Below are 16153 nucleotides of genomic sequence, written 5' to 3'. Positions count from 1 at the left end.
TCCTTAAAACCTACCTCTTTGACCAAGCTTTTGGTCACCTGTCCGAATATCTCCTTATGTGGCTCGGTGTCAAATTTTATTTGATAACGTTCCTGTGAAGCGCCTTGGGGACGTTTTACTACATTAAAGGCGCTATATAAATGCAAGTAGTTGTTGTTGTAAATGGAGTTGAGGTACAGATCAGCCATAATCCAACTGAATGGCAGAGCAGGCTCGAGGGGCTGAAGAGCCTACTCCTGTTCCTGTGTTCCTTACACTGCCAGCAGCAGATTCATGGCAAGAAGGTAGAAAATGAAAGAGGCAAAAATGAAAAAATGAGTGCAATAGGATGAAGTTAAAGGCAGATTATGGACAGTGTGTTACGATGGGTTTACGATAAGCGAGCACTAAAAATGTGCAGGGAAAAGTAAATCTAAAAATTGCAACTGTTCTGAAATATATATTTATTTAAAAAAAGCTATTATGGCAACATAATTTAAATAAATTGGCACAGTCAGTCAGTAAAGCTTCACAATGATCTTGTGTCTAATCTACAGAGAAGACGGACAAAAAGAATCGCAACAAGTCATCACAACATTGGTACCCTAGCATACCACCACATAAATATCACGAGCAGCAAGTCGATATGGTCACGTTAATTCCCAGGTTGCCATTATCGGCAAAGAGGTGCGCAATAGCCGCGTCGAAGACCAGGCAGTCACTGTTCATGATGGCCGTGGCCACCCCGTCGTGAATGGACCGCGGGGTCGCCTCCCACGTCAGGCGGCGCCGGTTGCCGTTGAGCTCGAGCCGGTACGCAAAGTTCTCGGCCTGCTTGCGGGCGCCGATCAGCAGCACGATGGCAAAGAACTGCTGGTGGCCCTCGTACTTCTCCTGCTTCTCCAGCACCAGCATGAAGTGGCGCCCGAAGCAGGACTGCATCATGACCCAGTCCACCGCCCCGGGCAGGTTAATGTCCGTGGCCAGGAAGACGATGTCCTCTCCTTGCAGGGTGGTGATGCTCTTGTGGACGTGCACCAGGTGGGACATGACCTGCTCCAGGGAGCCCTGCCATTTGCACGAGGCGCCGGGGCAGGGGCAAGAGTACGGGCGGTACTCGCAGGCGTCTTCATGGTCCGGCTTCTCGGTGTGATGGAGGGTCAGCAAACATCCGGTCGACGCGTACTGAGGAAGGACAGGAAAAAAAAAGGTTTAAATGATGGCACCACAGCTCTGCTCCAAGTATAGTAACTCGCGATAGTTTGCATCAGTATTACTGGATATTTGTTGAATGGGGCGTTAAAATGCCACTCTGCAGCAGTTCGCCTCGCTCCACATTTGATAGGAGTGATAAACTAAGGCATTGCTTTGCTTTGTGATAAAATTCAGCTGACTTCTCCCTACTTTCTACATAGAAAGAGGAAAACCTCCTCTCCCAGGGCTCAAAGAGTAAAAAAAAACTTTCATTTATATAGCGCCTTTCATGACCTCAGGACATGCCAAAGGACTTTACAGCCAATGCAGTATTTTTGAAGTAATGTAAGAAATGTGGCAGTCAATTTTGCACACAGCAAGGTCCCAAAAACAGCAATGTGATAACAACCAGATAATCTGTTTTTTTTATATAAAGTGATGTTGGTTGGGGGATAAATATTAGCCAGGAAACCGGGGAGAACTCCCCTGCTCTTCTTCAAAATAGTGCCATGGGATCTTTTGCGTCCAGCTGAGAGGGCAGAAGGAGCCTGGGTTTAATGTCTCATCCGAATGACGGCACCTCCGACAGTGCAGCCCTCCCTCAATACTGCACTGGAGTGTCAGCCTAGATTTTGTGCTGAAGTCTCTGGAGTGGGACTTGAACCCACGGCCTTCTGACTCAGAGGCGAGAGTGCTGCCCACTGAGCCACGGCTGACCAGGTAAACAACCCCAGTCGTAAAAACAGTAAAACGCTGGAGAAGTTCAGCAAGTCAGGCAGCATCTGTGGAGAAAGAAACAGAGTTAACGTTCCAGGTCGAAGACCTTTCATCAGAACAGTTCTATTGCCAATAGCGTGGCACCGAGACATAAGAGAGTCTCAAGTTTGATCCTCAGCCCATGGAGCTAGCTGGATTTAGTTGATGAAGCAACAGTTGGGCAGTAAAACTGGCCTCAGGTCAACACACCTGAGCGTTGGGGAGAAGGAGGAAGAGAAAAAAAATTAGCAGGGATGAAAAAAATTCATGAAGTTTGCACTCCACACATTAAGTAATTGTCGATTTCTTAGCAATTCAATCTATGAATGAGCCCACAGTGCCGCTCTTATACTGATCCTCGTTTAGCTTGGATTCTGGGTGTCGGGCATTTTGTGAACTGGTTTACGTTGCTCAAAGTCCAGCTACCTTATTCTTTGTGTTAGGATCACAGATCCAGATTGCAATTGGAAATATTTTGAACACATACTTCACTACTGCTTCTGTGCACACTCACTAAATAAATAAATGGCAATTTTCTGACAAACAATTGCAATTGTCCCTCTACTGTAAAAATCCATTCATATTGATATATGCAACCAAAGAAAAAAAAACTCCAAGGAGTACAACTCACTTTCTCCCCTAGTGTGTTCGTACTGACACACACTTCTAATAATTTTTGCACAAGTCATTTGAAGCAACTATGCAGCTTCAAGTAAATGCACAAGGAAAGTATTGCATTACACGGCGAGCCAGATTCTGTACAGTCTACTCTTAATTCAAAGTCCATTAAGACAAATTACCGGATAATTAATTCAAATTACAGGATGTTAATTTTTTTCGCACTTTTAATGTTGCTATTTTGATGGCGTTCATTAATTTGTGTTACCACATCAAATTAACTCTGAATTAGACTGTCAACCATCAGTGTTGCAACAAATGCTATAAACAGTTGCATGCCATAGCACATTCCACATGGCTGCGCCCAACATCTAATTCCTATGTTGTATTTATATCTTGAGCTACAGCTTTGACTTTGGGGAGGGTGGGCGGGGGGAGGGGAAAAAGACGAGGGGAATGTTTTAATACGAACGCACGAGCAAAGCAGCAGCGAGAAGCTCCCGACTTTGATACCACAAAATCCAATCTCAGCCAAGCTTACTGTCATCACTGGCTACCCAGTGAAGCCAGCTGGAAAGCGTGCGTGTGCGTGAAGGCAGGGAAGGACGGGACTGGATGAGCGCCAGGGTCGAAGAGCCCAACGACACTTACTATCTAGTCTCACGCATCAAGAATGATCACTAGGGTGAGGTACGGTAGGGCTGCCAGTGCTTGTGATACTGTGCCCCCAATCACGAGACAGCACCTTTAGGGAGAGGTGGAAGGACCAGGGGAGTAAAATTAGAATTAAAGCAGATGAGATGCAATGGGGCATTATTTTCCTTGTGCCTCCAGTACGCTGCCATATTTTCTGGCTCTTTTTACAATGCTGGCCTGTGAGGATCAATTATGTACATCAGGAAATTTACGGGTCCTTTGGCGATAATGAACTTGAAACCAGGGATTTTCATCAGCTCACTCTGCTGCAAAATGACAATGTAACCCCCAGCCCCTCACTATTATTCATTACTGACCAATTATAAAAAAAAGACTGAGGGGTGACCTGATAAAGGTCTTTTAAAATTATGAAAGGGGGTTCGATAGGGTAGATGTAGAGAAGATGTTTCCACTTGTGGGAGACCCCAAAACTAGGGGTCATAAGTATAAGACAGTCACTAATAAATCCAATAGAAAATTCAGGAGAAACTTCTTGACCGAGAGAGTGGTAAGAATGTGGAACTCGCTACCGCAAGTAATGGTTGAGGCGAATAACATAGATGCATTTAAGGGGAAGCAAGATAAGCACATGAGGGAGAAAGGAATCGAAGGATATGCTGATAGAGTTAGATGAAGAGGGGTGGGAGGAGGCTCATGTGGAGCATAAACACCAGCAGAGACCTGTTAGGCCAAATGGCCTATTTCTGTGCTGTAAATTCTATATAATTCTATAACCATGCTAAACCTCTTCAAAACACTGGTTAGGCCTCAGCTGGAGCACTGCGGCCAATTCTGGGAACCACACTTTAGGGAGGATTTCAAAGCCTTAGAGAGGGTGCAGAGGAGATTTACTAGAATGGTACCAGGGATGAAAGACTTCAGTTACATGGAGAGACTGGAGAAACTGGGGTTGTTCTCCTTAGGGCAGAGACGGTTACGGGGAGATTTGATAGGTGTTCAGAATCATGATAGACTAAATGAACACACCCCTCCAAACTGGTGACGTAATGTGCTTCAACAGGCACTCTGTTGGCAACTGACGGCAATAATCTAAATGAACTTTAATTAGTACACACTATAATTAAAGGCACTGGACAAGACAGGCTGCTGCTATTCTCATTCATCTTTGACCCTCAGGAAGAGAAAACATCCAAATACCCTTACTACATTTTTTTAAAATTCGTTCACGGGATGTGGGCGTCGCTGGCAAGGCCGGCATTTATTCTAAACCTTCTAATCAGAAGTGGTCTACTCCTGCTCCTAAGTAAATTTTACGTGGGATGAGGACTCAAAAGTGCTGTAAACAGGGGGGAGTATTATCAAAATTGCTGGGATTCAGGGACACTTTTAGGCCTCCGGGGTCATTGAAGGATTTGGGACGCCCACTCATTCTGCTCGATGCAAAACGTACTGGTAAACTGATGTAATGGAGATAAGTGGGCCTGCATTAACAATAAACACACGGTCAGTCGCCTGCTCAGAAATGAGGGTGTCGCCTTTGGGAGAGTGTGGGAGCCGGAAGATCTGCTCTTTAGAATGAGTCACATGCCGAAACTGAAGTGACAGCAGCAGATACCGTAAATGCCGTGACACAATCTGGCATGTCTAAAACTGCCTGCGTGGCAGTGCACAGCTGTGCAAAGCTGCAGCTGTGTGGGTGTTAGCCACAGCACTAAGCTTGGCTGAACTTGATAAACCAGTGAAACTGGGTGGGACGTATGCAAATGGTGCGTAGTGTCACAACTTTTTCCAGCAGGTCCGATAAACCACCGCACTTCAGAAATGGATTCAAAATTTTCCAATTTTCTTCAAGCAGGTTATTAACTAGCGATCGCCTACCCACGTGTTACTGGTGACTCGCTCCCCACGTGTTACTGGCGATCCCCTGCCCACGCATCACCGGCGGCCCCTATCCACAATTTACACTCTTTTGCCCTTATCATAGAGTCATAGAGTTATACAGCACGAATAGAGGCCCTTCGGCCCATCGTGTCCGTGCCGGCCATCAAGCCCTGTCTACTCTAATCCCATATTCCAGCATCTGGTCCGTAGCCTTGTATGCTATGGCATTTCCTAGGTATGTTGGCATCTGTATGCTACATTATTCATAGACTGGTCTCAGCTCCCCATGATCTCGAGATACCTTCCCCAACCCAGATTATGTAGTTATGTTTCTGACCTCAAGCCTAGGATACCAAACAGTAAAAGCCTTTTGGTAAATTGCTTTAACAATCAGGTGCGTACTGCACCTTCACAGGAACTCTCTTTTGGCTTCTAAACATAGCATCATCAGGCCTCATTTTAGACTTCAACTAACAAGTCAGTTCATTGATTAAAAGATGTACAAGCAAACACTTAGCAGTAATACGATGCAATTATGATGGGGTTTGATAGGGTAGACATAGAAAGGATGTTTCCACTTGTGGGGGAGTTCAAAACTATGGGGTCATAAATATGATAGTCACTAATAAATCCAATAATGAATAATGAATTCTTTACCCAGAGAGTGGTGAGAATGTGGAACTCGCTACTACAAGGAGTAGTTGAGGCGAATAGCATAGATGCATTTAAGGGGAACCTAGATAAACACATGACAGAGAAATGAACAGAAGGGTATCCTGATGGGGTTAGATGAAGTTGGGTGGGAGGCGGCTGGTGTGGAGCACAAACACCAGCACAGGCCAGTTGGGCCGAATGGCCTGTTTCTGTGCTGTAAATTCTATGTAACGCTTACTTGTGTTTCTAGCCATAATATATTAAATTTGCTAGGCAGCTAACACCCCCCTTATTTGACATCACATTCTGTGACACGCCTTCAGCTGCACACTTCCACCAGTAGATGGAGCCTCAAAGCTCCAGAAACTGCCTTTTCCCCATACCTCTACTCCCAGCACATGCACTGAGGGAAATTTATCTTGTCCTGATTTTCTGTGGACAAAATCATGGAACATATAATAGTCTACACCAATCTTGCGCATGGTGTACACCTCTTGTCCACACACTAAGCTTACTTCCCAGATCACGACTTTTGAGTCATGCTTTTTAAGTCAGCCTTTGTAAAGCAACGCCCTTTATCTATTAACACGGCAACATAAGTGCAAAAATCCTACGCCCAGATTTTATAATGAAAATCATAGGTCCACATGTAGTTGCAGGCCTTACCCCCATTAGCTGGTGCCATTTTTGGGGGGTTTCCAACCCAATTTTCAGGGCACTTGGAATCCCGCTATCCGTATCCGGGTGCCTGATTCCGGGCTTCAAAACAGTGGCTTACCCACTCCCCACCCACCCTGTGTAGTCCATCTTTGCGCCTAGCACTCAGGCCTGTCTACACCGCCTACTTGCGGCTGCCAGATTGGTGTTGGAACCTTCTGCTGCCTCCCTGTTTCATATCTTGGTTATGTCCCCTACATAGTGACCTCTGACCCAGTGACCCCCTCCACCCCAACTCAACTTTAGAAACATTATAGGACATCACGTTCTGGGGGAGGGAGGGAGGGGTGGGGGGGGGGGAATAATGATCTACAACTTAACGTTGTAGGACTTCTTGCACTTCCCCGATTTTCATCGCTCATCGATCTTCACCGTTCGTCGGCCATGCCTTCAGCTGCCTAGGCCCCAAGCAATGGAATTCCCCTCCCTAAACCTCTCCTCCTTTAAGATGCTCCTTAAAGCCTATCTCTTTGACCAAGCTTTTGGTCACCAGTCCGAATATTCCTTATGTGGGTCAGTGTCAAATTATGTCTGATAACACTCCTGTGAAGCACCTTGGGATGTTTTGCTACTTTAAAGGCGTTGCATAAATGTAAGTTGTTGTTGTTATAGGTCAAGGAGGACAAGGGACGATAACGCACCATGGTCGCAGTAACAAGGGATGTCACTGATGACCTTTGACCAGGGCGCTGTGGGCAGGACGTAAAATGGAGCGAAGGGATTGAACAAGGGGTGATAGGAGAGATGGGTACAAAATTTGGCGGTGCTGACATGTTCGAGGACCATAGAGAGGAAAAAGAAGTGGAAGGTCAGGCTGGGGGAAGGTGGAGGGGTTGAGGGCTTCAAGGGTGTTGATGGCAAATTTTGAAGGCGAGGATGCCGACTGGCTAGGACAACCAGTCTCGAGACCTGAAATTGTGCAGCAACAGGACCAGGGGTTAATGGTCATCAGGCCACAATGGACATGATTTATCTGTCAAAATAATTAAAAATAGACTTGCTGTTCCTGGTACACTATGCGGGAGTATGGTACAGAGTGCATTTGTTGGCACTGGAATGGATCTGCTGATCTACCAGATCAGTCACTCTCCCACGGTCACGGGGAGTGTTAAAATATGTTAGTGTGGACCGAATGGACCAACACTGATTGAAGCATGCTGCAAATAATCACTTGGGAAGGCGATCAGTTATTAACCAAGTAAAGTACCACTAATGAGTTCATCAGGTGCAAAAGTTTCACGGAAATACACTATGCACAATGAACAATGGTGCATACAAATGAGGTTTGGCGTCAGAGCAGTTTAAGTGATCTCAAATGCAAAATTCCAAAGCAAGCTAAAGGTTCTATCAATCGGTTCCACTTGCCAAAGCTGTAGCTCAAACAACTGGAAAAAAAACTTGCATATATATAGCACCTTTCATGACCTTAGGACGTCCCAAAACACTTTACAGCTAATGAAGTACTTCTGAAGTGTAGTCACTGTTGTAATGTAGGAAATTTACGCACAGCAAGGTCCCACAAACAGCAATGTGGTAACAATCAAATAATCTGTTTTAGTGATGTCGATTGAGGGATAAACATTGGCCAGGACACCGAGGAGAACGCCTCTGCTCTTTTACATCCACCCGAGAGGGCAGGCATCCATCGATTTAACGTTTCATCCGAAAGACGGCACCTCCGACAGTGCAGCACTCCCTCAGTACTGCACTGGAAGAGTCAGCCTAGATTTTGTGCTCAAGTCTTTTGAAGTGGGGCTTGAAACCACAACTTTCTGACTCAGAGGTGAGAGTGCTACCCACTGAGCCATGGCTGACACCTAAATATATTAGGTTTCACAGTGGAACCAAAACATTTTTTGATAAAGCACTTGTTCGCCAAGAGGCTCCCTCCCCCAATTCTCCTTCACTCAACTTGTGTCACTTCTAATTATACCAGGCACTATCTAGACTATTCTGCTGAACGGGTTGTATTGATAGTTTACCTCAGTATCGTGCACTTAATAATTAAGGACCTTAAAACTCAGTTTCATTCTCAGCGTTTTATTTTTAGTGTTAAATAAAGGGAGAAAAAAAATCAGTCAGAAAAAACTCAGCCCCAAAACACTCTGGTAAATTTGGTGAGAAATCAATTTAAAATAAATCGTTTTTTATTTTCAACATTGCTAAAACTCAAGAAAACAAACAAGGGACTTAAAAAAAAAAGGTACAGTCAAGCTAAATAATAACCCAATTATTTACTCAGTTCACTGACACATTTTGGGGCCTCACCATCAGACTCTCAGTTAGTTAACCCCCAGATAGTTCTCTTTAAATTATTGTTTTGGCTCCTGTCACCATGAAGGTTAGACAAAAAAAATTATTGGAGATGGTGCACACGGAGACCAGATTACGACCTTGCTTTTGGTAAATGACGCCAAGTTGGCTATTGGCCGATGACCTAGGTTCACCAGGGGACGATCGTTGTGGTAACATATGTTGACACACTGCTCCCCTTGTTCCAGAGCTAATTAGGAACCAAAGATTGACGTTTGCTGTCATATAATATCATCGCTCCACCACTGGCGGCCATGCCTTCAGCTGCCTAGGCCCTAAGCACTGGAATTCCCTCCCTAAACCTCTCCGCCTCTCTACCCTCGTTTAAGACGCTCCTTAAAACCTACCTCTTTGACCAAGCTTTTGTTCACCTGTCCTAATAGCTCATGTGGCTCGGTGTCAAATTTTGTTCGATAAATCGCTCCTGTGAAGCGCCTTGGGATGTTTTATTACGTTAAAGACGCTTTATAAATACAAGTTGTTATAAAGAATATCTTTATAAAGACAAACCTATATAAAAAGACAGGAATGACTCCATATCCTTCGAGACTCTGATTTGTTTTTAAAATGACATAATGGAGTCTCCAGGGCAAGTTCATTGCACATACGTATTGGCATTTACTTGATTGGAACTAAAGGTCAAATATGAGGACGCTGTTCCTCTAAAGACATTCTCCTCCTTCAATTCTTGTGCATCGATACATAAGCAGGAAGATAGAAAACCCCAAAAGAGAGACCGTCATTAAAAATCAACGGTTGTTGCACAATGCTCTTTTCTTGTGAATTTTGTACTCGAGACGAGAGATATTAAGTGCCGGAAAATGGGACACCTTCCCACTTCAGGTACCCAGTGTCAGAATAAAACATTTCCCAGGTCAGGGCTCCCTCCACTCTTTTCCCCCTCCCCTCCCCCAAACAGGTGCCAGCCTCAAAAGACCTCCCGCCCCAAGGTACCATCGTGATTTTTAATTCTCTATCCCATGCCAGCCATTTTATTGCCTCAAGTGAGACTGCCAATTTAATGCTAAATCATGGGGCCGTTTAATGCCGTCTGCCCACGCCTGCTTTAGGAACTGGGTTAAGGACGCCCAAATCCATTTCACATACAACCTCTACAGGTAGGGGATAGTTTCATTCCATCAGCTTGGGCTGGATTTAAGCTTAGGTCTCAATGCAACACTTAGCCCAGCACCGTGTGACTTATCCCCCACAAACCAGTTAACAGCCGGGAGGTGAATCCTTCTCACAAAATTCCCAAAATAAACGGAGCGTGCTCTTGACAGGAGCAACCTCCAACAGATACAAAAACTGAGCCAGTTACAGGAGCTGCACACTCTCTTACTTGGATGTGTTGTGAGACTACGCCACTTCTAAAAAGCTGCATTAAAAAAAAAATCAAAGGCTTCAATTTTGCTGCCATTTGGCTCACAACATCGCACGTCAATATTTTCACCCAGTCATCAGTGAAATGGCGCATCAATCCACAGCAATGATCTTGCTAGGCTCAAACTATTTTTACTCTCTTCTTGGAGGCAACGGCATCAGCTGGGGTAAGGTTGCATTGGCATCAGCAGACCACCGGTAACCTGTGCAAGTTGTCTATTCCGCAGGTGTGAATCTAGCGTCAGCTGCTTAGTCAACCATCAGCAGCCGAGCCTGATCCAGTCCACAACAATCCTCAGATTAATTTTTCCACTCTGTGTCCATGGGGTGCTGAGGCAGGTTGTAGCACCCCACAGCTACATTCAGCTAACTGCACAGACCAGGAACAAATCTGGAACTTCCTTAGGTGTCTGCCATGGCTCAATCGGTAGCACCCTTGCCTCTTGAGTCAGAAGGTCGTGGGTTCAAGTCTCACTCCAGGGACTTGAGCACAAAATCTAGGCTGACGCTCCCAGCGCAGTACTGAGGGAGCGCTGCACCTTCAGAGGTGCCGTCTTTCAGATGAGACATTAAACCGAGGCCCCGTCTGCCCTCTCAGGTGAAAGAGCCCATGGCACTATTTCGAAGAGGAGCCGGGGAGTTCTCCTGGCTAATAATTATCCCTCAACTAACATCACTAAAACAGATTATCTGGTCATTGTCACATTGCTGTTTGTGGGACCTTGCTGTGCGCAAATTGGCTGCCACATTTCCTAAATTACAACAGTGACTATGCTTCAAAAGTACTTCATTGGCTGTAAAGTGCTTTGGGACGTCCTGAGGACGTGAAAGGGGCTATATAAATGCAAGTCTGTCTTTCCTAGTTTGTATGGTTCAGTACCACAATGAGCAGTACATCATCCACTGAGCCACTAGATTGGGCTAGTTTGCCAGAAAAATAGCAGGATACTGGCCTGCAACATGTTACCACTTTAAACAAAACGCACTGACCTCATTAGAAGCCTGTGATTATCCTTGCTTGCCAAAACAGGCTTAAAAAGTAACACAGTGTGCATTTTTTGTGTGAAAGCATTCTTCATATGGCGTAGAAACACTTGATACTTTGAATGCCTCATTGAGCGCTTCCATTAAATTTGGATTTTTGCAAAAGAATCCCATCCGACTGACTGCATGATGAACTTTAGCTTCCGAGTGAACAACGCAAAAATGAATCTTTTGGTCACAGGGTCTCTGCATTTACACCAGAACTGATGAAAGCAGTGTTTAAGAGCCAGGTGAGAGACACTGGAGAACATGTCCAAGGTATTGATGAGATAAGAGAGCCCAGCGCACTGGAACCAATGTCAAATGTGTTACTACACCTGGTCCTCAAGTCTGCTGGGATCAAATGCGGTACAGATGTAGGAGCAGCAAGTCAAAAAGGTTGACAGCTGATCAACAGAAACATATTTGTATTCTCTCGGTCTGGCTCCCTCACTCTTCCTAGAATCATACAGCATAGGAGGTGGCCATTCGGCCCATCGTGCCTGAGCCGGCTCTTTGAAAGAGCTATCTGATTAGTCCCACTTCCCTGCTCTTTCCCCATTGCCCTGCAAATTTTTCCTTTTCAAGTATACATCCAATTCCCTGTTTTCAAATTCACCATTATAATGGAGAGCCAAGTGCACTTTGCAAAGTAATTGGAGAGAGAGAGAGAGAGAGAGAGAGAAAGAGAAAAAGAGTGAGAGAGATCAAATTTTTCCAATCCGCCTGGCCATCTTCTAGTGCTATTTCATACTTCAAAGGGGTATCGGTGTGTTCGTCATTACCTCCCAACAGCTGCACTTACAAAAAGATGAATTCAGAATGGGGAGTTGAAATGTCATTCTGCATCCTACCCCAGCCAAGAGGGTGGAGAGGCAGTGCACTACCAGGCCTCTCACCAGTGCTACTGTGAACAGCCACCGGGAGAGCAAGTCACAGCAACAATGCCACCTCCTTACCTTTACCATGCTGCCACCACATTTCCGCTGTCATTAGCACCAGTGGTTCTGCAATATGTCAGCAATTTCTTCTCCTGGGAATGGGGTTGGCTAGGCTGCTGCCTTCTCAGTCATCCCTTTTTACATGAATGAGCCACTTTCACTTCTTACAGAATCACAGAGCTTTACAGCACAGAAAGAGGCCATTCAACCCTGTGCTGGCTCTCCAAACTATCCTCTTACTCCGATTCCCAGCACCCTTTTAAATATTTATTTTTCAAATATTTATCCACTTCCCTTTTAAAAGCTATTGTGCATATTGCTTCCACCACTGTGTCTGGTAGAACCTTCCATGTCTTGACAACCCTCTGTGTAAAAGGGCAAGAGCAGCATTGTCATGGGAGCACCATCACCTCCAAGTTCCCCCATCATCCTGACTTGGACATATATCGTCGTTCCTTCATCATTGGGTCAGTATCCTGGAATTCCCTGCCTAATATTATTGTGGGAGCACCATAAGCACATGGACTGAAGGTTCAAGAAGGAGGCCCACCACCACCTTCACAGGGCAAGTATGGATGGGCAATAAAAGCAGCCTTGCCAGCATCACCCACATCCCGATAATAAAAGAAAACATTTCCTCCAATTTATCCCTTGTTATTTTGGTGATGAGCTTGAATTCATTCCCAGTACCAAATCTGCCCCATCCCTACCTTGCAGGTGATTCATCAATGGGTAACTGCGCAAGGGTAGGATTCACATATCTGAACAGGACCTTGCTGACATCGGGGGAAGGTACGTACCAGCCAACAATACTGGTCCGCACAGGTCGGCAGAGAGGTCAGCCTGTCCCCGGCCAGACCCATAAGGGGACTCTATGCTGAATGCGAGCCGATTATATTTGCTGTTGGTGTAACTTTCGGTTGGAGTTATTCAATTAGATAAAAGGGACAGAGGCACAATAGCCCTGGGACCCTTAACCTTCTAATTGGAAATCCAGCGTTCTGTAGGCCAAGCAGCCAAATCACTAAGTAAATCTGAGAAGAACAACAACTTACATTTATATAGCACTGTTAACATAGTAAAATGTCCCAAGGCACTTCACAGGAGTGTTATCAAACAAAATTTGACACTGAGCCACGTAAGGAGATGTTAGGACAGGTGACCAAAAGTTTGATCAAAGAGGTAGGTTTTAAGGAGCATCTTGAAGGAGGAGAGAGAGGTAGAGAGGCAGAGAGGTTTAGAAGAGAACTTCTACAGAAAAGGACAGCACATCTTGTTTCAACTGTGAATGTACTACAACTCTTCAAATATATATCTGCACAGAAATGCAAGTCCTGGCATTCATTTGGAATGACCCTGACTCAGGGCCAGAATGAATAAAAAAAATTAGAAACATGCTTTACACATAAAAAAGTGATAGGTTCATTAATAAGTAATTCATAACTAGCAGTTACTACTAAACTTTTAATTTTAAACAGTGTCACGTGCTGAACCCAGCATTAGACGGGCAGCACTTGAGGACCTGCTGAAATACGCTCACCCCACAGCGAAGGGATTAACAATGTTTGATGCACAAATCAGAGCTTACAAGAAACCATTTTTTTTTTTAAAAAGGACAATTCTAACCAAGATCAAAACAAATGAATTTCTAAATTATAAAACTAATAGATAAGGAAAGCCATTCAGCCTATCCTATCTCATGCATCAAACCTACAGCCCCATCCATCACAGCAATCAATGGCTTCTTAAATCAACAATTTTCACCTGCTACCCTAACCAGACTTCCTACTGTGTGTTCCTCACTCTGTATATTATTTCCAGAAAATCAGTCCTACATTTGCCTTCTGCTAGTTTCAACTTGTGCCCTATCACGGTTTAGTTTGAAGTATTTTTTTTTCCAGATTTGTCTTTTCGACTCCATTCACGATTTTATACACTCCATGAGGTTTCCTCTCAGTCACCTTCTTCCAAGACTGAACGGTCAAGTTCCTCCAGTCTTTCCTTGTGACTCACTCCTTCCTCTGATACTAAGCATCAGTCTCTTCTCAGCTTCACCTCCTGGGCTCGAAAGACTCTCTTCGCCAGTTTCATACCACTCTTGACGCCATCAGCTGCCAACTCAACTTTCACATGGCCGGCGGCAACACCAAAGTAGACTTGCCAGATTTACCAAGCGCCAGCCTTAAAAAAATGTCCTCCCACCCGCTTGCCATAGCAAATCTGGCAACTTTAAATGTTGATGCTTCTGTTGGCCATGCAAGACCCACGGGTCAGGAGGAGTATAAACGGGGCACATGTGCCTCCGTGACCAGGACCATTCTGCCATAAACAACCATCACGGCAAGGGCAGATGGGCCATTGGAGGGTAGGTTTACTGTTCCATGGTACCAGAATCCAAGGGAATGCAGAACCAATCATCTGAGGAAGCTATGCAAAGGAGTTGACCCTGGAAGCACACAAAGGATTTCCCTTGAAGCATATCTCCTGCCGACCAGCCATGGAGCGACACTGAAGAGGAAACAGCTTTTGAGGATGAAGAGGAGACAGCTTCAGGCAGCTATCCAAGAGGCACTTCACCAATCAAAACTTCTAATCTTAAATACCTGGAATTATTGAAAGCTGACAAGATAATGAGGGTTGGCTTTGGAATTTGAAGCCTATACAGACATCAGTGATGCAAAGGTCTATCCAAGAGAGGAAGACAGAATGAAAAACGTCACTGCAGACCCCAAACTACATCAGATACGGAAGGACCTTACCTTACAAGGGAAGAGCACGGCCGAAGCTACTTTCTCCATGGCCAGGTTTCTAATACTGGGGGTGAGGGAGCCCCTGCAGGTCGGGCAACAGGTCAACTTCTGCCTGCAGGTGTTGCACACCAAATGCCCGGCCTGACATTGCAGGATGGGCGGCAACACGTAGTCGAAGCAGACGGGGCACTCGAAGAGCGAGGTCAGCTCCTGAGCCGCGGCGGCAGCAGCGGCGGCGGCGGCTGCTGCTGCTGCTGCCACCGCCGCCTGGTGCTGTTGTTGCTGCTGCTGGTGGTGGTGGTGATGGTGAAGCGGCGGAGGGGGAGAAGCGACACCAGCACCGATGATCGCAGCCGCCGCCGCCGTCGTCGTCGTCGTTCCGCACCCGCCTACGGCCCCAGCAGCGGCGACGACGGCGGCGGCGGCGGAAGAAGAAGCTGCAGCCGCCGCCGCCGCCACTGACAGGCCGCTCGGGGCCGGCGATGGCGCCGTGTGTTTGCCGGTTTTGCCGCCGCCGCCGCCGCCGCTGCTGCTGCTCGCTCCGGCCGATGACGGGCGGCTCATGGCTGCCAGGCGGGAGGAAAGCCGGGCATGGGCACGGATTTGCCCGCCGCCCAGCCCAGCCCAGCCCCCGGCGGCTCTGTCTCTGGCTCCGGGTTCCAGCCGCTGCCGAATGTTTGGAAACAACAAAAAAAAATCGCAACACCACGTTCTAGAACCTTGCAACACGGCGCCGTGACGTCACCCAGGGAAAGCCCCTGCGTCACGTGAGTCCCAACTTCTCCCTCCCTCCCTCCATATAATTGTAAACAATTTTACAACACCAAGTTATAGTCCAGCAATTTTATTTTAAATTCACAAGCTTTCGGAGGCTTCCTCCTTCCTCAGGTGAACGATGTGGAAAAAACATCATGCCCTCCATATAACGCATGTAAGGAGTCGCGCAAGACCAGGTTATAGTCCAACAACTTTATTTGAAATCACAAGCTTTCGGAGCTTTGCTCCTTCACTCACCTGAGGAAGGAGCAAAGCTCTGAAAGCCTGTGATTTCAAATAAAGCTGTTGGACTATAACCTGGTGTTGTGCGACTCCTTACATTTGTCCACCCCAGTCCATCACCGGCATCTCCACATCGTCCATATAACATGGCACAGAGGCAACAACTTGTACTTAGTATCTTTGACATGCCCAGGCTTTTCACAGAGACCAGTGGAAAACCCTGCAGGTGCTAGGGACCCGTGACCGATGGGGTGGGTTTGGAGGAGGCTCTTACATAGGAATTGCTAG

At 46.1% G+C, this 16153-nt stretch overlaps 1 protein-coding gene across 1 annotated transcript; it reads right to left on the bottom strand.

Annotated features, from left to right (window-relative positions):
- Nucleotides 1-428: 428 nt before the first annotated feature.
- LOC137331280 (E3 ubiquitin-protein ligase SIAH2-like) lies at nucleotides 429-15599 on the bottom strand. Its single transcript, XM_067994982.1, has 2 exons — nucleotides 14876-15599; nucleotides 429-1164 (listed from the first exon to the last, which is right to left on the bottom strand). The coding sequence occupies exons 1-2, from the start codon at nucleotides 15428-15430 to the stop codon at nucleotides 607-609; spliced, it is 1113 nt and encodes a 370-aa protein (XP_067851083.1). The 5' UTR covers nucleotides 15431-15599; the 3' UTR covers nucleotides 429-606.
- Nucleotides 15600-16153: the final 554 nt, after the last annotated feature.

This window comes from Heptranchias perlo, chromosome 13 (genome assembly GCF_035084215.1).
Source record: "Heptranchias perlo isolate sHepPer1 chromosome 13, sHepPer1.hap1, whole genome shotgun sequence".
NCBI classification, from domain to species: Eukaryota; Metazoa; Chordata; class Chondrichthyes; order Hexanchiformes; family Hexanchidae; genus Heptranchias; species Heptranchias perlo.
The sequence above is the reverse complement of the archived record's forward strand: the minus strand, read 5'-3'. Positions and strand labels throughout refer to the sequence as shown.

Excerpts from the sequence above, each read along its gene's own strand:
- LOC137331280 (XM_067994982.1), bottom strand. The coding sequence starts at position 15,430 with ATGAGCCGCCCGTCATCGGCCGGAGCGAGCAGCAGCAGCGGCGGCGGC. Across the intron at positions 1,165-14,875 it reads CCGTGCTCTTCCCTTGTAAG|TACGCGTCGACCGGATGTTT; the intron begins GTAAGGTCCTTC and ends GTCCTTCCTCAG.